General features: G+C 40.7%; 2 protein-coding genes across 2 annotated transcripts; one reads left to right on the top strand and one right to left on the bottom strand.

Annotated features, from left to right (window-relative positions):
- Window positions 1-2111: 2111 nt before the first annotated feature.
- LOC100550588 (7-dehydrocholesterol reductase-like) lies at window positions 2112-9094 on the bottom strand. The gene is given in 10 exon segments (XM_003206108.4): window positions 2112-3408; window positions 3975-3992; window positions 3994-4023; window positions 4025-4108; window positions 5072-5276; window positions 5702-5915; window positions 6599-6689; window positions 7831-8053; window positions 8724-8824; window positions 9002-9094. Coding segments are annotated over 9 exon segments (1425 nt in total). The 5' UTR covers window positions 8819-8824; window positions 9002-9094; the 3' UTR covers window positions 2112-2943.
- Window positions 9095-9194: 100 nt separating this feature from the next.
- On the top strand, window positions 9195-19507 carry NADSYN1 (NAD synthetase 1). The gene is made up of 14 exons (XM_010710891.3): window positions 9195-9406; window positions 9486-9546; window positions 9680-9796; window positions 11641-11694; window positions 12059-12148; window positions 13241-13292; window positions 13840-13928; window positions 15391-15508; window positions 16720-16851; window positions 17544-17618; window positions 17795-17919; window positions 18095-18143; window positions 18475-18577; window positions 19273-19507. The coding sequence occupies exons 1-14, from the start codon at window positions 9196-9198 to the stop codon at window positions 19443-19445; spliced, it is 1449 nt and encodes a 482-aa protein (XP_010709193.2). The 5' UTR covers window position 9195; the 3' UTR covers window positions 19446-19507.
- Window positions 19508-19636: the final 129 nt, after the last annotated feature.

Consider the following 19636-nt stretch of genomic DNA (forward strand, 5'->3'; position numbering starts at 1 on the left):
ACAGATGGGCTCCTTACAGTCAATAGCAGCTATCTGCTAGAAGGCTGTGATTCCCCCTCTTAGATGTACGGCACTCTGGAGCGTGCCCAGCCTGTTGCACCTTGCTCATTGGCTTTGGTATTTTTCTCCCTTCAATAGTCCCAAGTCAGTGTATTGAAATACCACACTTTCAACTTCTTTACTGCTCCGAGTAATTATCAGAAGTTTTTGCTACGTGTTCCCACTGGTTTTAAACCAAGGTAAATCAATTTCAGTTTTACAAATCTCGGCAGTCTTACATATAGAATTTCCAGCATTCCACAGAGGCATATGCTCTCAAAATTTGAGAGGAGGTATCGATAGCACAGTATCAATAAATATCAGTGAAATATCAGAGCCAAAGCTAACCTAACACACGCTCAAAAATCCTTCAGGGCAGAAGGCATATTGATGTACTTTTTGGCATTCTGAAGACAACAAACCCAAACGTGCCCGCACTACAAGATGTGGCATATGTAAGACTCTGTCTGTATTCAATTGTCTTTTAAATGATTCAGTTTTAAAGGCTGACATCAGTTGCACGTGGCTTAGAGCATTGCTGACATGTCACGTTAGCAGGAAGCTTACAGAACTGATCATTCTTTTTAATGCTTCCCCCAGAATCACTTATTTATAAGAAACAGAAGCCTCGGTGCAATTACCACTTTCTTTTCCAGCCAGATGCAAATCCCTCTACACACACAGTTCATTCTGATGCAGTCTGCATGCCACACAGTCAGGACGGACATGAAACTCCGTATGGAAAGCAGGAAAGCCTGAAGAGCCAGGATCTGTCATGCTTACATCAGATAGGGTGCGAGTTTAACCCAGCGATGGCCCCTTGCTTGAAAAACCTCACGACTAATTGCTTCTTACCCTGGCTTAACAATCTCCCAGTGAGGAATTCTCACTTGCAGCAGCTAGGTTATCTGCAGGGTAAAGTTCTCAACAGCTGCAGCTAACTCTGCACCAAGTAAACAGAGTAAAAGTCCTTCCGCAGTTAGAAGTAACAGAATTGCCCTGAAGAATGGTTTGAATGCATAATGTTCTCATTACTCACAGTATTGCTTTTTCTCTTCAAATATCCCCAATTTTATTTTTCAAATGCCGATGTTTTTGTTGGCCTTAATTGGGCAATTTCTTCCATCGGTCACCCAGGACTTATCAGTGAAAAGTCAGGAACGTGCCATGCTGTGCAAGGCTACCATGATTTAGAGCTCAGATTATCTCACAATACTTAAAGAGCCTTGGCATTAACAGCATGCTGTCAGTACAATTTCCAAGGCTACTCAAGAAAAGGATATAGGTATGTGGTCTCAGGCAAGTTGAGAAAAGAAACTATCCAATTACTCCAGCAAAATCTGGGTCAGCCTAAGAGTGAGGTGCCAGCAACTGATGGGCTCCACCAGCCCTTGAATCCCACACTCTGTCTCCCCTTCCTCCGAAACAAGCGCTCTGATCTGTTACAAGCACTGCCCCTTGGTGAACTGTTAAGGTTCATCTTAACAGAGAAGTTTCTTCACTCCACAGGAATGCTTTAGAACTAGAGAACAGAAGTGATCAGACACTGCTACTCCTAGCTCAATTTCAATACACACCAATGTATGTCATGATTATCTGCCAATCATAAACAGTTATCAGGCCTAGAGACAGTACTGGTGCTAGAGTCAGGTTTCTCCATGAAGGCATCTCTAGGCACACCTGTAAATCCCGCCCTGAGACACAGCCCAACCTCATGCTGCATTTCTTCTCGAGAGCTGGAGAGATCCCTTTTCACCTGGGAAAGCCATCCCTTCAGGAACACTGCAACAGAACTAAAACGCATTCCAACACACCACATTCGTATCTGCCAGTGCATTCAGCAACTCCTACAACAAGTCAGTTCATACAGTTCTCTACTTACTGTAAAAATGGTCTATTTATGTGAACACAGCTACCAAGCTCGTTACAAGCATAGTTACTGTTCCGATCCCTCTTTCTATCTGTGCTTCCCTTCTGCATTCTTGAATTTGCTCCTTGGACTGTATTCTTCCAAGAGTTCCCCTTGAATCCTGTAACTTTGAAAGCTCACGATTAACAAGGAAAGAAACAGCTGAAAGGAAAACTGGCTGTATTTTTTTTTTTACTTGTCTTCAAACTAAGCTTTTATTTCTCAAACTGTTACAAACATCAAACATTATTTTAGCTAAAAATGACAGCAAACAAAGTTTTCTATCCACAGTAAAGAAATCAACCTCTACTCAGTACCTTCAAAAAGCAAGTTTGGTTTCAGTATCACAATAATAACTGCTTGGTCACGGACCACGTATCTCCAGTGCTAATGGAATTACTGAGCCACACCAACTTACGTCAGCCTGCACAAATCCCTTGTGAGTCAGATTACACCAATCTTCTGAAACACCAGTTTAGATATTTCCCACGTTAACCTCTTCAAAAGCAAACCCAAAGCCTCCTTCAGAGCATTACCCACTGAAGGTTATGACTGTCACAAGCAACCATACTGTTCTCTTCCTGAAGCGATCACACCATTATTTCCCTCCTCCTCTAATTCACTGGTAACTGGCTGCAAGAACTTGGCTGCTGTGAAGAGTGAGGCCTCCTCCCAGCACTGGAGAGATCTCAGGAGTCTAAACGTATGCAACTTTTCTTCAACTCCAAGGTAGTTCTGAGAGAGGAAAGAAGAGTTCCTGGTAAAACAGATCTTTCTGGAGATGTCTATTAAAAAGGCCAATTCTCTGCCTCGTTTCATTTTCTTTAAACAGTCTGCCTGTTTACGTTCCCTCAGTACATTCAAGATAGTTTTCTAGGCACCTTTCGTTCCCCAGAGAGTGGTGTCTTTTGCAACATATTTTTGTTAGTTCAACTGTGCGAATAAGCTCTTTTCATTTAAAAGAAAGTCTATTTCCCTCAGCTTCTGTGTCAGCCTTAAAACAGCCCTGGTATGAGCCGGTAGGGCACTGCAGCAGTGTAGCGTTTCCAGTCTTTCCCGTATTTGCTGTAACAACGGTGTTCGTCCCTAATGCAACGGTGAGTTAGCAGAATAGTCATATAAACAATGTAGAAGTAAGGCAAGATGTGTTCAAACCCACAGGTCAGACAGTAGGCCAGGGAGCCCATCAGATCTCCAGTGTAGTTAAAATGGCGTGCCCACCCCCAGAACCCCGAGGTCAGCAGCTTGCTGTAGTACTTGGTCCCATCCACAGACATGTAGGAGCACTCAATGTAGTCGGGCTTCTTGCCCCATATCTTGCAGTTGCCATTGGTACGGCGGAAGAGATCTTTCTGGTGGTTTGTCATTCTGAAGATGTAATAGCCAGCCAAGCCCAACGCCAAGATCCCGATGGCATTAGCTGTGCAGAGCTGCACAGGGTGGTAAACCAAATATAAGCCCTGGGAGACAGAACAGAGACATGCAGTGGTTTACTTTAAAAACACACCCAGGGTGCCAGACGAATTCCTTGACCTACAGTGACCCAGGACAGAGTATTAGAAAGAGCACAAAAGTTCATCCTATCAGTCATAACATGGAATCTTTTTCAGGAAATCCTGCATCGTACATCTCCTTTCTTTCCACTGCTGCATTTCTTAGGTTACACAAGGAAAAGGGAGAAACAGTGAGGATGCTGATCAACTGGAAAAGGGGGAGGAGGAAAACACAAACCAGTCAAACGACCATCCAACAAAAAGGAGTACAGAAAGGGACTGAAGGGAATTACAAAAGATACGCAGATGAAACAACAGACAGTGACAGAAAGAGGTACAAAAGAAGAGAGAAGATGTAATTCCATGCAGGGACGGAAGGCTCTCCTACAATGAAATTCTTACAGAGAGTGTTGTAATAGTCAGTATTCAAGCTGTAAAGAAAGAAAATAAGATAAACACCAATCTGCTAGAGAGAACGTTTCTGGAAAGCTTCTTCCTTTTAGCCCAAACACCAGTTTTTACCCTATCTTTACCTGCAGAGTGTAGAGGTTAAGGCAACCAAACGCAGTCTCCCCAGCCCAAAGTACCATCCAAAGTGATCGTGGCAGATATCAATGGTTTTCAAATACCAGGCTTCATTCCAGAAATAGTCCAAAACATAAATACCCTGAAAAAGAATGATTCTACATCACTCACTACAATGATTCCACATTCCTTCACTACAAGAAAGACATTCAGGCCCTAGAATGTGTCCAGAGAAGGGCAACGAAACTGGTGAGGGGTCTGGAGCACAAGTCTTATGAGGAGTGGCTGAGGGAGCTGAGATTGTTCAGTCTGGAGAAGAGGAGGCTCAGGGCAGACCTCATTGCACTCTACAACTTCCTGAAGGGAGGTTGTGATGAGGAGGGGTTTGGCCTCTTCTCCCAGGCAACAAACAGGACCCGAGGAAATGGCCACAAGTTGTACCAGAGGAGGTTGAGATTAGAAATAGGGAAAATCTCTCCCTCAGCGAGTGGTCAGGCACTGGAATGTCTGCCCAGGGAGGTGGTGGAGTCGCCATCCCTGACAGCGTTCAAGAGGCACCTGGATGAGGAGCTACGAGATCTGGTTTAGTGCTTGTGGTAGCAATGGTAATAGGTGGATGGTTGGACTACATGATCTTGTAGGTCCTTTCCAACCTTGAGATTCTATGATTCCATACATTAATAACATAACACTGTCATCCTATTCAACAGTATTGACCTGAACTTTCTGTGCTATCTTGTGGTTAAGGTCTCAAAGTCTCAAAGCTAACCTGTAGTTTTAGCACCTCAATGATAGAGTATTAAGAGGAACATAACATCTACAGGAAGAACTATACTACGTAGATCTAAAACAGTAACAAGCAAGCAAAGCAGCGTTAACCAAAAGAAGTAACACAGTTATTCTCCCTGTACTAACAGATACACTGGATTATTCCCAGCAGCCTTCTGAATGAAAATGTGCAAAGAAGCAAGTCCCAGCACTTTGTGACTCCATGACATTGGTCAGGCCAGGAAGAACAGTGTAAGTTCAAATTCAGTGCAGGTACTTTTCCTACTTTAATAGTAGTTTATTTTCAAATTGATATCTTAATCTCCTCTCAGTTTACCTGAAGGACATTGACAAGGATCATTGAGTTGGTTACGTGACCATACAGCTCCTGCTGTTTAGCAGCATATGAAAGGTTAATCAGAGTCCAGGCTACAATACCAGGGCGTCCATTGAAGAACAGCTTGAAATCAAACCACTTCCCTATTCGAGGGTTAAATTCAATCCCCATCATGTAGTCGTAAAAGAAGTTGCCAGTGAATTTGCTTGAAAATACAAAAGATTAGAAATTTATGTAGTTATTAAAAGTGCTTAGTATTCCAATAATACATTTCAAATTATTTTCCAAGGTGCTTAATGTAACAGTGATAGAAAATCCTAAAACCATGTCATGTTGTTTAAGGTCACACAAACTGATCCAACCAAAGCCTTTCATTAGTACAAGATCCGTTTTAGATTCGGAGGCATCCTAGTTTAAACTTGGTATCACTTTTCAGCGCTCCAAGTATAATCTCACTTGCTGGACACATGCAGGACAGATATATTCATGACACTGAGGCTCCAACAATTACTTGACATGCACCATATTCTGTGTTTTGTACTGCATGTCTTTGTTAAAGAATCACAGTTGTATATTGGCCCAGATATATATCTGATTTCCTATACTCTTGTATTATTAGAAAACACGTACCAATCCTTGGCATTAGTAGGGAAGAAGTAGCCTTTAATCATCGCAAATGTGGAAACTACATATCCCAGGATATTGGCACACCACAGGAGAGGAATCCAATTGTCAAAGATGATGGTAGGTGAGAAGTAGTGGAAATAATAGGCGTTTGCAAACCAAAGTATGTGGGTAATGATCCAAGCTTGGAGTCCATTGATTTCATACTTATTTACTACACCTGAAAAGTGAAGAAGAAATATATCAATATTACTGATAACTCATTAGTATAGTTATTAATATGGACACGCATACAATATCTAGAAGCTCAACACCTATGCTCATGAAAAGAGCAACTCTCCTTTGCTGCCTTGAACGTTACCCTCCCAACCTTAAGGTGCTTTTCTGAGTTCCATTATACTGTGCTAGAACCTCTCAGACTAAGCTCTTTCTTCACTCTCTTCGCAAAATGGTGGATTTGCAACCTCACCTAAAATTTACTAAGGTTTCACATTACCCTTTGCTCAAATCACACACTTTGCTCAGATTTTGCAAGTTACCTTGGCTAAAATAGTGATTGCATTGTCAGATACTAGCAATAGTCTGCTGCTGATCTGTAATTTTGCTGCTTACAATCTGTATTTTTCCACTGCTGCTACATTGCTTTCTGTATTTTCTTTAGGTATGAATCACCTAATTGCACAACCAACAGTTTTACTAGCAGTAAGACACAGAAATTCTACAACCTATTCTAAAAGAAGATGAATGATTTGTTTGATTACTTTAAATAAACATATGGAGAGTGAAAACATTTATGTCCAAGTTTCCTCCAGATAGAAATAGATTATTAAAAATGAAGTACAGAAGGGCTGTCATTCAGAAAGAATATGAGTATGTTGTTGTATATTTCAAGGAAAAGCTTACCAGCAGGAGTGACAGCACCTTCTTGTACACCTCCTACATATCCGGGAATAAACTTGTGGCAGAAGTCAGGAACAAACGCATACAAAATCACCTAGAAGTGACAGGCATATTAACAGTAAAAAAGGACAAGATAAAATCCCCAAATGCTGTTTCATACACATAACAGAAGATAACACACAGCAGTTTCAATTAACTACTCAATCAACAAATATTGTAAGAGCGGCTGTTGTGATTTTAGACTAGAAACATGTGCTAGCTACTAAAGAATTTTGAAGATGCACTTCATATATGATTATAGCCCTTTTTTGGCAAGGAGGACAATTGCTAACTAGATTTAGGCTCTCATCTTTTAATTTAACCTGTTGTAAGTAAATAAGTCACTTTCCAATTTGGAACAATGGCAGCAGTTTGCTTTTTTTTTTTCTTTTTTTTCCCCAAAGAAGCTGTAATTCACAAGTAAATACACTTTTACAGTCTGCCTATAGAAAATTCCACTCCTTCCACAATGAGTTTGATATATTTACTGTGTATTAATTTAAATAAATCAGTATTTTTCTTATAGGTTTATTTTAATAAACCACATAATCTCTGACTCTTGTAAAATTCATTTGAGGCAGCTGAGTTTATATTTGTACAAAATAGTTATATCACAGAGCATCTGCAGGAGCGAGCAATACTGGGATTCATCTGGCAGCATTATTCTCTGGCTCACTGCTAGACACAATGAGTTAGTGTGGTGTTACGTGAGACTTGATGGAAAGAACAGCATTTGTAGGGCAAGCTTCTCTCATAGGTAAAGCAGAACTGGTATCCTGAACATTTAAGATCCAAGTAATCCCCTAGTACTTCTTGACATTTTCATCTGGCAGATTACTTTTCAATTACCGTAAGCACTCATAGGATTCCAATCAGTTCTACTCGTTTCCTCTGAAGAGTAGATGCATGCTTGCACACACATCCATGCTCCTACTTTATTCAGTATCATGACTTATACAAGTATCGTGACTCTACAAGCAACGTGACCCATCAAACTACAGTGGTGTACTCTTCTGACACCAATGCCCTATACATTTGTTTTTCAAGTGTGCAAAATTTGTTTGGATTCCAAGAAGACATAGAAAGTGATAAACAGAAAAAGTAAAAAGACAGCATGACATTCTATTATCTTCCATGTAAATTAAGGAAAGAGCTGCTTTTAACAACAGCCACTAGATCGTAATTCAGTAACACACCTGGAAAGCAACCCAAGCAGCATAGATGCCAGCAGCCGTGTAAGTCAGTGAAGGAGTCTTGTTCCAGATGTCAGACAGATGTTTATTCCCCATGAGCAAGTTGATGAGTGGATCAGTCAGAGAGCACTGGTATTGGTCGCAGGACATGATGAAGTAATACACAATAAGGGGTGCAAATGCGAGTAGGAAAAGAATGCTTGCCAACGAAAACCAGTCTACCTCCCTGTAACCAAGAACAGAACTTTTTTTTCTCCAGCTTTCAGTTAATAGTTCTCATTAAGTCAGGTTTTTTTTTGTTGTTGTTGTTAGTTTGTTTTATGACAGTCAGAGGTATAACTGGTAGAGGGTTCAGTTGGAAGCGGTAAAGGAATCACAGGAACATTCTGCAAAGCTTGGAAACACAGACAAGACAGACCTTCAACAGCTGAACGTGCTGCAGCACCAATGTCTGCGGAAGCCATATCAAGCCATATAAACAGCCATGGCTGCGTCCAGCTGCACTGTATTAATACTCTAATAACATTTGCACTACACTTTAACAACACGGCTCTTAAATCTTGCTGCAGCATGTAGCAATAGCACAGATAAATGTTCGTTTTCCAAAAGGCAGCAAATGTTTTGTTCAATCTTTGAAGAAACTACAAATTATCACCCCTTTAAACAATGTGTTCTCCCTTTTTTGCAAGATGGACTGTGTCGCAACCCAAGCCATCTGACAAGTTCCACGTTTAGAAACCTTGAGGAACTCTTTCTTAACAACTGATACTACAGCTCACTATCATTAGCACTGCACCCATCTTTTAATAACAGCATGCAGTTCAAAAGCAACGTGACATATATAAAAGAAAGAACTAACGTTATGTAAAATACAATGACAATTGAGTTTCTCTCACCATGCTCTTCCCCACTGTGCCTGAGGAGCCTGAGCACCATTTCGGGCACTTTTGTTATTCCTTTCTTCAGATTTTTTCTCCCGATGGGCTGCCATGGTGTTCTGTGTGAAAGAAAAGAAAACATCCAGCGTTATTCCAGCTAGTTCTCAGTTGTTCTTTTAGCTGTACAGGTTGCTAAAAACTCCGACCCTCACTCTTTGCTGCCTGGCTATCAGTTCCGTCGGCCGATCCGCTTATCTCAATTTGTACTTTGATTATCCATCCAACCTCCACGCTACCTGCCAGCAACTCCCACACCAACGTCCGCACCTCCCACGTCCTCTCCTCAGACTGCTGCCCCTTGGCCCCGCCCCTCGTCGTCCTTTCGACCAATCCGCGCCGCGCTCTCACCGCACTTGACTGTCGCTCCGGCCAATCCGCGCCGCGCTCCGTCCCGCCCCACGCTGCCTCATTGGCGGAGCGCGCTCAACCCATGGGCGGGGGCGATGGGGCGGCTTTGGAGGCGGGAATGGAGCGGTCCGCGAGGTGGGCGGTGCTGTCCTGCTGTCTGTCCGCACCGGAAGTGCGCGCTGCCCCGGCTCGGCGGTGGGGAACTGCCATGGGTCGGGCGGTGAGCGTAGCCGCCTGTGCCCTCAACCAGTGGGCTCTGGATTTCGAGGGCAACGCCGAGAGGATCCTGCGAAGTGAGCGGGGCGGAGGCGGCGGGTCTGAGTGGGCCGGGGCCTCGTGTCCGCGTTGTTGCTTAAACTAATTGTTTTCCAGGTATTAGCATCGCTAAGAGCAAAGGAGCTAGATACAGGCTCGGTCCAGAGCTCGAAATTTGGTAAGGGCCCTTGGGTTATTATCTGCAATGAGTTGTATGCGCTGTGTGATGTCTTCTCTCTGGAGGAGTTTTCATCCCATGACCACAATGCTGATACAGCCTGAATCTTGTCTTTCTTTTCCTTTTTATGCAGCGGTTATGGCTGTGCTGATCACTACTATGAGTCTGATACGCTCCTGCATTCTTTTCAAGTACTGGCAAAACTTTTGGAGTCTCCAGCTACTCAGGATATTATCTGTGATGTGGGAATGTAAGTGTTAAGTGCATAGCTATAGCTAGGATGGAGTGGTGAGCCTTCTGAGAGCATGAGCAGATGCTTCTGGGTAGTCAGGGCTTTGCCCCAAACTTGGAAACACATCTTAGGAATTACTGTACTTCCTACTCTGGTCTCCGTCAGAATGATTGTAACATACAAAAGGATTTCTGGAAGACAATCCTTTAGAATCACAGAATTGTAGAATTGCTCAGGTTGAAAAAGACCTTCAAGATCATCAAGTCCAAACATGACCTAATCATGCCAGCCTAACTCTAACAACCCTCTCCTAAATCATGTCCCTGAGCACCACATCCAAATGGTTTTTAAACACATCCAGGGATAGCAACTCAACCACCTCCCTGGGGAGCCTGTTCCAGTGCTTAACAACACTTTCTGTAAAGAAGTGTTTCCTGATATCCAACCTAAACTTATCCTAGTGCAACTTGAGGCTGTTTCCCTTCGTCCTGTCACCAGTGAGAAGAGACCAACCCCGCTCTCGCTGTAAGCACCTTTCAGATATTGGAAGAGAGCAATAAGGTCTCCTCTCAGCCTCCTTTTCCCCAGGCTGAACAGCCCCAGTTCCTTCAGTCTCTCCTCGTAGGGCACATTCTCCAAGCCCTTCACAAGCCTTGTTGCCCTTCTTTGGACCTGCTCCAGCACCTCCATGTCCTTTCTGTACTGAGGTGCCCAAAACTGAACACAGGACTCGAGGTGAGGCCTCACCAGTGCCGAGTACAGGGGCAGGATGACTTCCCTAGCCCTGCTCACCACGCCATTCCTGATATAAGCCAGGATGCCATTGGCCTTCTTGGCCACCTGGGCACACTGCTGGCCCATGTTCAGCCGACTGTCCATCAGTACACCAAGGTCCCTTTCCATCAGGCAGCTTTCCAGCTACTCCTCTCCAAGGCTGTAGGGTTGCCTGGGGTTGTTGTGACCAAAATGCAGGACCTGACACTTGGTCCTATTGAAACTCATGCAGTTTGCCTTGGCCCATCGATCCAGTCTATCCAGGTCTCTCTGTAGTGCCTTCCTCTCCTCAGGCGGATCAACACTCCTTCCCAACTTGGTGTTGCCTGCAAACTTACTGAGGGATGAAGATGTTAAATAGAAGAAATTTTAGGCTTTTCTTTTTCTGGAAGATAGGAGAGTGAGATTCCTGGTAGCTGGGCCCTTTGAGAGAGTGGAATAAGTATTTCTTGAGAATCTACATTACTGGGACTCACTCCCATGGGTGAGTTTTTAGGTTAGGCCTTGGATTGTGTGCAAAACAAAACTGACTGTCTTAGGGAATTCTACAGCTCATGTAGCTTGATCTAGGTGGCAGATATCTCTACAGGCAGCATACATGTATGCCATGATCACTGAAACCATTGTAAGTCAGGTGCCAAGAGCAAGTTGTGATAAACTGTGATTATAAAGTTAACATACATACGTATGTGTGTGTTGGTATCGTAAGTAAGCATATAAGGCTGCCTTTTCCTCACTTTGAAATAGCCTAGTAGTAGTGGGGAAAGTCAAGCTTGGTTAAGCTAGGCCAGCCAATAGCATGGTTGTGGTCTGTGTTTCTCAGGTGTGCCGGTGGTCTGGTAGCCATGGGGTATATCTGCAACTGAAAAATGGGCCAGTAAATGAGACTTTTGCAAACTTTAGAAGTTAAAACTTTATACGTTGTTATATTTAATTCCTTCCAGTGATCTAATGTAGAAGTTTTATATTAACAGTCTTTGTGTAGTGGAGTAGATTCTGTAGTGAAGTTCTTTGTTGTTTTTATATTTTCTTTGAACATTTAATCTAATGAGCTTAGCCACTGGTAATTTTTCTCCTTACTTCTGCAGGCCCCTTATGCACAGAAATGTTCGCTACAATTGCCGAGTGATCTTTCTAAATAAGTAAGTAGCTCCTTATGTTCTTTTGCAGAACAAAGCAGGAGGATGTCCTTTCAGAGACCTGTTTGGCCTTCAAGCAGGATTCTTCTGTGCAATCTAATGGACTGGAGTTGTTTTCCTGTCTACTTTCCATTATCTCTTTTTCTCTTCTGTCTTTGTATAAACTAAATTTCCACTGCATTCTGAAGGACGCTTTGGAGAGCCTGGAAGCGTTCAGTCAGAAACCTTTAAAAGGTTGTTTATAGCAGTTGTTTACATCACACTAGAAAAAAGATGAGTGACTCGATTTTCATCAGTGTTCTTATTGTCTTATTTATCTTCACGTCAGGTCTTAATTCGCCCTTTCTGTTTTATTTTTTGTTTCAAGAAAAATTCTTTTAATTAGACCGAAAATGTCATTGGCAAATGCAGGAAACTATAGAGAACTTCGATGGTTTACCCCATGGAACAAAGCAAGGTAGGCTGGCTACTGTTAAATTGTGTTTAAAAAGCACAGCTTTTCACATGCATCTGCAGCAGAAGGAAGGAAATCTCTATTGCAATGTATCAGTGCAGGTAGGTGGAGAACAGGAAGACAGAATCTATAGAGCTGCGTAATTTCAGTTCAGTTGAGCTTATTAAATGTAATCAAACTCTGAACTAATAAGCTTGAAGGAAAAGTGTGGCTAAATGTTCTTGCCATGTATAGTGCCATCACTTCCTTTTTGCATGCTTTCTAACTTGATGCAGTTTGGGATTGGAGGAGCCCATTATTTTTGTTTATCTTCTTGATTGCTGCATGCTGCCCAGTACTGAGCTGGGAAGCAGTGTGAGATGGGTAAGCTCAGTTAGAATATCATGACTGTGGAGGATTGCTGTCCCATACCTAACTGTGTAGCAAAATATGCTTGATGCTCGCCTCTGATGCTGCTTGCTCATTCTGTAGTCAAGGAATGGAGTTTCTGGGAGTCTGTCCTCTTAAATACCAATTGGTTTTGGATAAGTTCACAGTTACTCATGCAGAAGCATTTCAGAAAGATAAACTTTTATTGGATATTTGAAATTTCTGTGTGTTCTTTGTTGGGTCTAGTTAAGAACTAGAAGGGAGCAAGCATGAAAGCTGTGCAGAGGTTATTGTCATTGCAGTGCAACCTCATAACTCTTGGAAGGGTGGTACAATTATTTCTGTTCATTCACCTTAAGCTTTCTTCATGGTTATTTCTCTGTAAAATCAGGATATCTCCCAAAAAGTTTTCCCATTGAAGAAGTCTATCTCAAGCTTTAGCTTTTGCCTGAAGACTTTTTGTTTGAACACCTGACTATTCCCTGGAAAATACAGATACAAATAGTAAGAAGCCAGAAATAAGCAACCTAGTACAGTTACAAAAACTTAAGCTTTTAAATTTTGTTTTCTCACTGTTTACCATGCATTTCTGAAACCTTCCTGGAAAATATGAAGGTCTTCTCTCTTTTTTTTTTTTTTAAATATACAGAGTAACTGAAGTGCAATTTTTTATTCACCATTATGATATATATAACTATGTATTCACAGTTTGTAAACCTTCCTTAGGCAGGTAGAGGAATATCTTCTACCAAGGATAATTCAGGAAGTGACAGGACAGGTAAGTTTCTTTTCTTTTAACTTTAGGATTCAGCACTCTAAATGCAGAGCATTTGTGACATAAAGTGGTAGAACACCAAATCCTTATGTTAGTTGTCACACATTCAGTGGTTTTAGTGATAGTTGTCAGGCTAACTTAACTTAGCTTATATTAGTATTTAGTAGCAAATCAAGTGACTTTCAAACTTGCCTCAGGTTGCTTCTCCCTAAAACATAAACATGCTTTATAGTATGATGTTCTCTTTTGTAGAACATTTAACTCAGAAGCAGCTGTCCTGATCTGAAGCACTTCACTTGAATAGCACTGCAATTTTAACATGGAATGTCAGTATAACTTGCACGTTTGCAGTTCAGATTTTTTTTACGTTTTTTACTTAAATTTGGCAGAACATAAAGTACTTTATGGTTGGTAGTTTGTCATTTCACAGAAGTGAGCATTCAGTTCTGTTCTAAGCTTGTAGATAATTTTTTGAATTGTATGAAATAGATTCTCCCATTCCATTGAAGTAAGGATGTTCTTGATTTTGTTGTTGTTTTTTTTCCCTCAGGACACCGTTCCTTTTGGGGATGCAGTGCTAGCAACCAAAGATACCTGTCTAGGGACAGAAATATGTGAAGAGCTCTGGGCACCAAACAGGTAAAGGAGAAGAAATGGAAAATAAATTGAAATATACCTTGGATATGCCAGGAAGAAATGTTTCTGTAAAAATCTGCTCAATATTCCTTTATGTAGTGTACCTTTCACAGAGTGCCAGTAAGTTCAAATATAATGAGAAGCAAGAAATACATCATGGGTAAGATTTCAATAAAGGGGTTCCAATTTCTTTTGCTCCTTGTTTTTATATAAAAACTTCTCACTGTTACCTGCTATGTGCCTTGTTCTGGAATTTCTGCTGGGAGAGTGCGGCAGATCTACCAGAACCTGAGGACTGTGTTTACAATCAAAACATTTCATTTGTTTTCTTCATCTTAAAGAAGTTGGTTAGGCACTATTACAGGCCTGTATATAGTTTACTTACAGTCATAAAAGTGTCAGGGAAAGTCTTCTTATCCTTTTGGAATTGCATAGATATAAATGAGAGGCTTGCATTTCTCTTATACCAAATTCAGAGAGCTCAGGTCATTTTCCTGATGAAGGCTTTGTTCTCAGTGATGACCCTTGCCAGGCTACCATTAGATATGTTCAAGTGGATGGATTAGTTCTTGAGAAAAGTGAGTAATTATTGATCAGTAGTAGAACAACGAAACTGTGTTTCTGTAAAACTATTAATCAGCTGCAGAAGTACTAAGTTCAGAGGACAGAAAAGGAGATCTTATTCTGGTGGAAAATTGTAAGTCCTCCTTGTGTGAGTATCAGTGTTCTCCTCAAGTGAACGAGAAGTCGATTAAGCCATTCTTTCATGATTTTATTTGACACCTAAGCCTAATTTCTGATTAAGAATAATCTCATGTTATTCCATTTAAAAAATTTGAGAGTACTAGCAGGTCTTATCATTTTCATAGACAAATAGAGCTTTGTTGCAATTGTCAAGTTAGAGCTTAGGTTCCTCCATTACCTTAGGCTTACAACACTTTGATATATATCTATTTATCTATTAGCTAAATCCTTCTGCTTTATATTTTAACCAACATCATATGATTCACAAAGAATATGCAGAGGGAAACAACTGAAGGTCATTAACAGTAGGGTAGCCCTGGTGCCCTTAAGTAACATTTCTGTTATTACTTGAGTAGTTCCTGTTAGAATTTAAACATCTTCCCAGTGAAAAAATCCTGTTAAGAATGGTCATATAGAGGAGGGGAGGGAGGGGAAAAAAAAAAAAGGTTGAGTGAAAGCTGTTTTCATTAACACAAGATAAATTAAATGTTCCAGATGCCTTTCCAAATCTTCTAGTTCAAGTAATCAATTTCCTTATAACTGCAGCGTGTGGCAGTTTACAGACAAAGGTACTGTGACTTTTTGTGTGAACTCAGAGACAGAGACTCTCAGAAAGAGAGAACTCAGTGACATAAGTTGTATATTTTTTAGTGGTTTTAAATGGTACCTACAATGCAGGGTGATTGCCAGCTGTTTTTTTTTCTGCCTTTTACTTTGCCAGCCCTCATATTGAAATGGGACTTGACGGTGTGGAAATTTTCACTAACTCTTCAGGGAGTCACCATGTGCTGAGGAAGGCTCATACTCGGGTGGATTTGGTGAATTCTGCCACAGCAAAGGTACGTTTAAGGATGGAGAGGTGGAAAAAAAAAGTGACTTGTGCACTTGTCTTCTCTCCAGAACAATCTCTTCTCCCATGAGCTTGGCGGCTATGGCAGATCTTGTTAGTTTCTTTGGTGATGGTGGTGCGTTTTCTTTTTTTTTTCTTTAATCCTGAAATTACCTCCTCTGATTGAATGAGCTGCTATGCTACTGTGCTTTAAGGAGTCCTACTATGTGTAATGCTCTCATGTGAAGCACTGTAATGGTTTTCAGCGGCCCCAAATGCCAGAGGCTGTTAGGACTAATGATGTTGAATCCACTGCATGCAGAGAAGCAACCAGTTTGGAAGGCTGTTAAGTGCTCATTCTGCATAAAGAACAAACTACCAATGGCTCTGCTTGTTCTCCGCATTCACCTGAGCCAAAGCAGTCTCCCTCCTCCCGCTTCATCTACTGAAGTTACAACTCACTGCCAGCTTCTGTTTCAGTCGTGTATGGAGATATTTTTCTGGCACATGAAAGATAATTTTAGATGGTTTTACATTTCCTTAAATTCACAGTTTCTTTTCTGAGCTTCGTTCATGTGGCATCATTTTCTTGGAGAAATAGCAGGAAGGGAAAGTAGAAACCTTTGCCATTACTTGTCATCTTTGTACTTAAAATTTATCTTATTTTTCTGCGTTGAAAGCTCTGCTTATTTTAAAGAGAAACCACTTTGTTCCTAGACTGTCCCCATGTCTGTCAGTGATGAGGACAAAAATTACTGAATGTATGTTACACTATGACAAGTGATTATTTTTTGTAGCATAATTTCACAGTCTTTGGTTATACTTAGCACTGTACTCAAATATCCAGCCACAGCTTCTGTCATCATTTCCCTGCTTTCCTCAATCTCTGTATGAACCTAGCGTTTCAGTTTTGAAGTGTAGCCTTCTCCACTTGGGCTTCGTGAATCACTCTTCAGCTGTTAACAAAAGACACGTGTCTTCCAACAGCAAGACAGGGATGGAGCTCATTTTTTACTACTTTCTTATGCTATTATTTGTTTATATTGTGTGTACAGTGTATAAAGTACTTTTTCAAATGAAAAGAGTCTAAGCTCCAAACCTTTCACAACTTAGAGTATGAGAAGGATTCAGAGAAAAAACATTTTGTCTTTTAACATTATCAGGTTCTATAGTCGCTATATCCTGAAAAATTGTTTTTCTGTTTGTTTGTTTTCTTCCCAGAATGGTGGAATATACATTCTGTCAAACCAGAAAGGTTGTGATGGCGATCGTCTGTATTACGATGGTTGTGCCATGATTTCTATAAATGGAGAGACAGTTGCACAAGGATCTCAATTTTCACTCGACGATGTGGTAATCCATTCAGCCTATAATTAACTGAAGTTACAGCTGAAGTTAGAAAGGCTACGTTTACACTCAGGACTTTACACAACATCTAGTGATACTGGGTTCATATCTTAGAGGCAAAAAATACATGTTTTTACTGTACTATTCAACTAGTTGAAAGGTTTTTCCTAATTAAATTGCCCAGATCTACAGTAGGCTGTCCTGCTTTTGCCAGTAGAGAAGAGCTGTCACAGTGGAGAAACTAAGAGAATGTGCATGAAATCAGTATGTTTAGTACAGACTGTTAATTATATTAATGCATTCTAGTAAATAAGTGTGAAGATTGCAGTGTTCTAACTATGGCCTGTGTTGGTAAACAAAGAGTTCTATAGGTTGATCTTTTCTTCAAAAGCTCCTTTCTCAGTAGATGTGCTGTTGCAGCTGTAGGCTTCATTTTACCTGCCATGCTGGTCACTTTTCCCCAGCATGCTTCTTGACTTTCCCTCTAGTTCTTTGCTGCCACTGATGGTAAACCTATTCTTCAGCCACCTGAAAAGTGCTATCAATTTGTTATTTTTGGAGTGTTCTAGTGTATTTTGTGAATTGAGGTAGTTGTGTTTGTTCTGTAGTGTAAGTAATTGAACTGAATCAGAGGTGACTTGTGAAGTGAGTGTAAACATCTGTATAGTCATGTGCATTTTCCTTCCCCAACGTTTCAGGAGGTACTGGTTGCCACACTGGACTTGGAAGATGTTCAAAGTTACAGAGCAGAGATTTCATCTCGTAACTTGGCAGTAAGAGTTCTTTACAGACATTGTTCTTAAACTCTACCAAGTTTGAATAGTTACTTCAAAAAATATTTGCATGCTTTGATTTTTTTTTCCCCACGCAGTATTTTATAGATCTACAGTTTTATAGGCATATGTTACATTAAAATTTGTCTTTTCAACTCTTTTGTACTATTGCTTAGGCAAGTAAAGTGAATCCCTTTCCCAGGATAAAAGTGAACTTTGCTCTGTCATGTTCTGATGATCTAGCTGTACCTATCTGTGTGCCAATCCAGTGGAAGCATCACAGTCCTGAGGAGGAGATCTGGTAAGTACATTGAATCTGTTGCTTGAAAACAATTTTTATAAGAATTTAAAACTAATGGAGATGGGCACAATATCTATTTATATTTAAGGAAGTATCTAATTGGAAGAATTGAAAGTTGACTTGCTCAGGTCTTATCCTATAACCCCCATAAAATGAGTGTATTCTGTGATTTCAGCCTTGGTCCTGCATGTTGGCTCTGGGATTACTTAAGGCGCAGCAGACAGGTAAAACCTGCTTTTTGTTCCTCCCATGTACACCTTCTTCTGTGGTATGCAGGCAATACAGGTTGCTATCCTGTGCTGCTGCTAACGCAGGGTCACACTGTTAGTCTAAGGTGCAAAGTTACTGGTAGTTCTTCCAGACTTAAAATAGTTAGGGAAAGTATGCTTTTCAGACCTCTTCCTTAGGAGTCATGCTTTGTTTGAAAGCAATAGTTAAATGAGGGGGATTTTTTCATGGGTGATTCATGTCTATTTATCAGAACATGTTTCTGAGGTAAAACACACATTTTACTAATTTTGCATTTTGGAACTTCTTCCTCACTTTGTTTTCAAGGCAGGATTTCTTCTACCTCTTAGTGGTGGAATTGACAGCTCTGCTACAGCTTGCATAGTATATTCTATGTGCCACCAGGTTTGCTTGGCAGTCAAGAATGGAAGTAAGTAGATATGCATGTCTTGCTAACAATGTCTATTAATGGTTGAGGGCATATTAGTATAAGCTAGGTGCAAGAGTTAATGATAAACTTTTGCCCAGTTATTTTAATGGAACCCTTCACATCTCTCCAGAAATTCCAGCAAAAACAAAAGTTTAGCTTTCAAGTTCTTTGAATTGGCTTCACGGCTTACATTTTGGGTTTAGAATTGATTGTGAAACTAAGACCAGTTTCTGTCTACAGTATTTTTCAAAATGTTGTCTGATGTAGTTTTGGGAATTCAATTCATCATGAGATTTTTTTTTTCCTGTTAAACTCAACACCGTGAAACACGGGCATGATTTGAGCTCTTAAACCTGGCCTTGAGTAGACTGTGTGTATGAAGCTAGTCCCTTGTATGTATGGAATTATGATTTCTGTGGAGCTTCCCTAAGGCACACAGAACAAAGGGATTTAATATTTCCACATTCAAAATTAGGAGCAAGCTCATTAATTCTTTTTTTTTTTTTTTAGTCATCAAAATATTTTAACATATTTTAAGCTTGGAAAAAGAGTCAGATAGTTAGATGAAGTTATCTTGTGAGGGACAGTGTAAAACTTGATTACAATACAAGAAACAAACGAGGTATTTCCATACCCTGGGTAGCAAGAGCACAGCAATATCTACTACTGTTTTATTTTTTTTCCTTTGTTCTCAGATGCAGAGGTGCTGGCTGATGCACGCAGGATTGTGCATGATGAAACCTATGTCCCTCAGGATCCTAGAGAATTTTGCAAGCTTGTCTTTACCACTTGCTATATGGCCAGTGAGAACTCCTCCCAGGACACTCGCAACAGGGCTAAACTTCTAGCTGAGCAAATAGGCAGGTAGATTGGAAACTGATAGAAAAACTCATGTTCTGGCAAAACAAAACAAACAACAACAACAAAAACCTGCATATAAAACTTTCACAACCTAAAATAGGGAAAAAAAGGAAAATATGTATGTGTGTTCAGTATGAGCATTTCAGATATTATTTAAGTGTGTGAATTGAGGCATGGTGGGAAGCATTTGATTTAAAA

The sequence above is a fragment of the Meleagris gallopavo genome, chromosome 5 (genome assembly GCF_000146605.3).
Source record: "Meleagris gallopavo isolate NT-WF06-2002-E0010 breed Aviagen turkey brand Nicholas breeding stock chromosome 5, Turkey_5.1, whole genome shotgun sequence".
Taxonomy (NCBI): domain Eukaryota; kingdom Metazoa; phylum Chordata; class Aves; order Galliformes; family Phasianidae; genus Meleagris; species Meleagris gallopavo.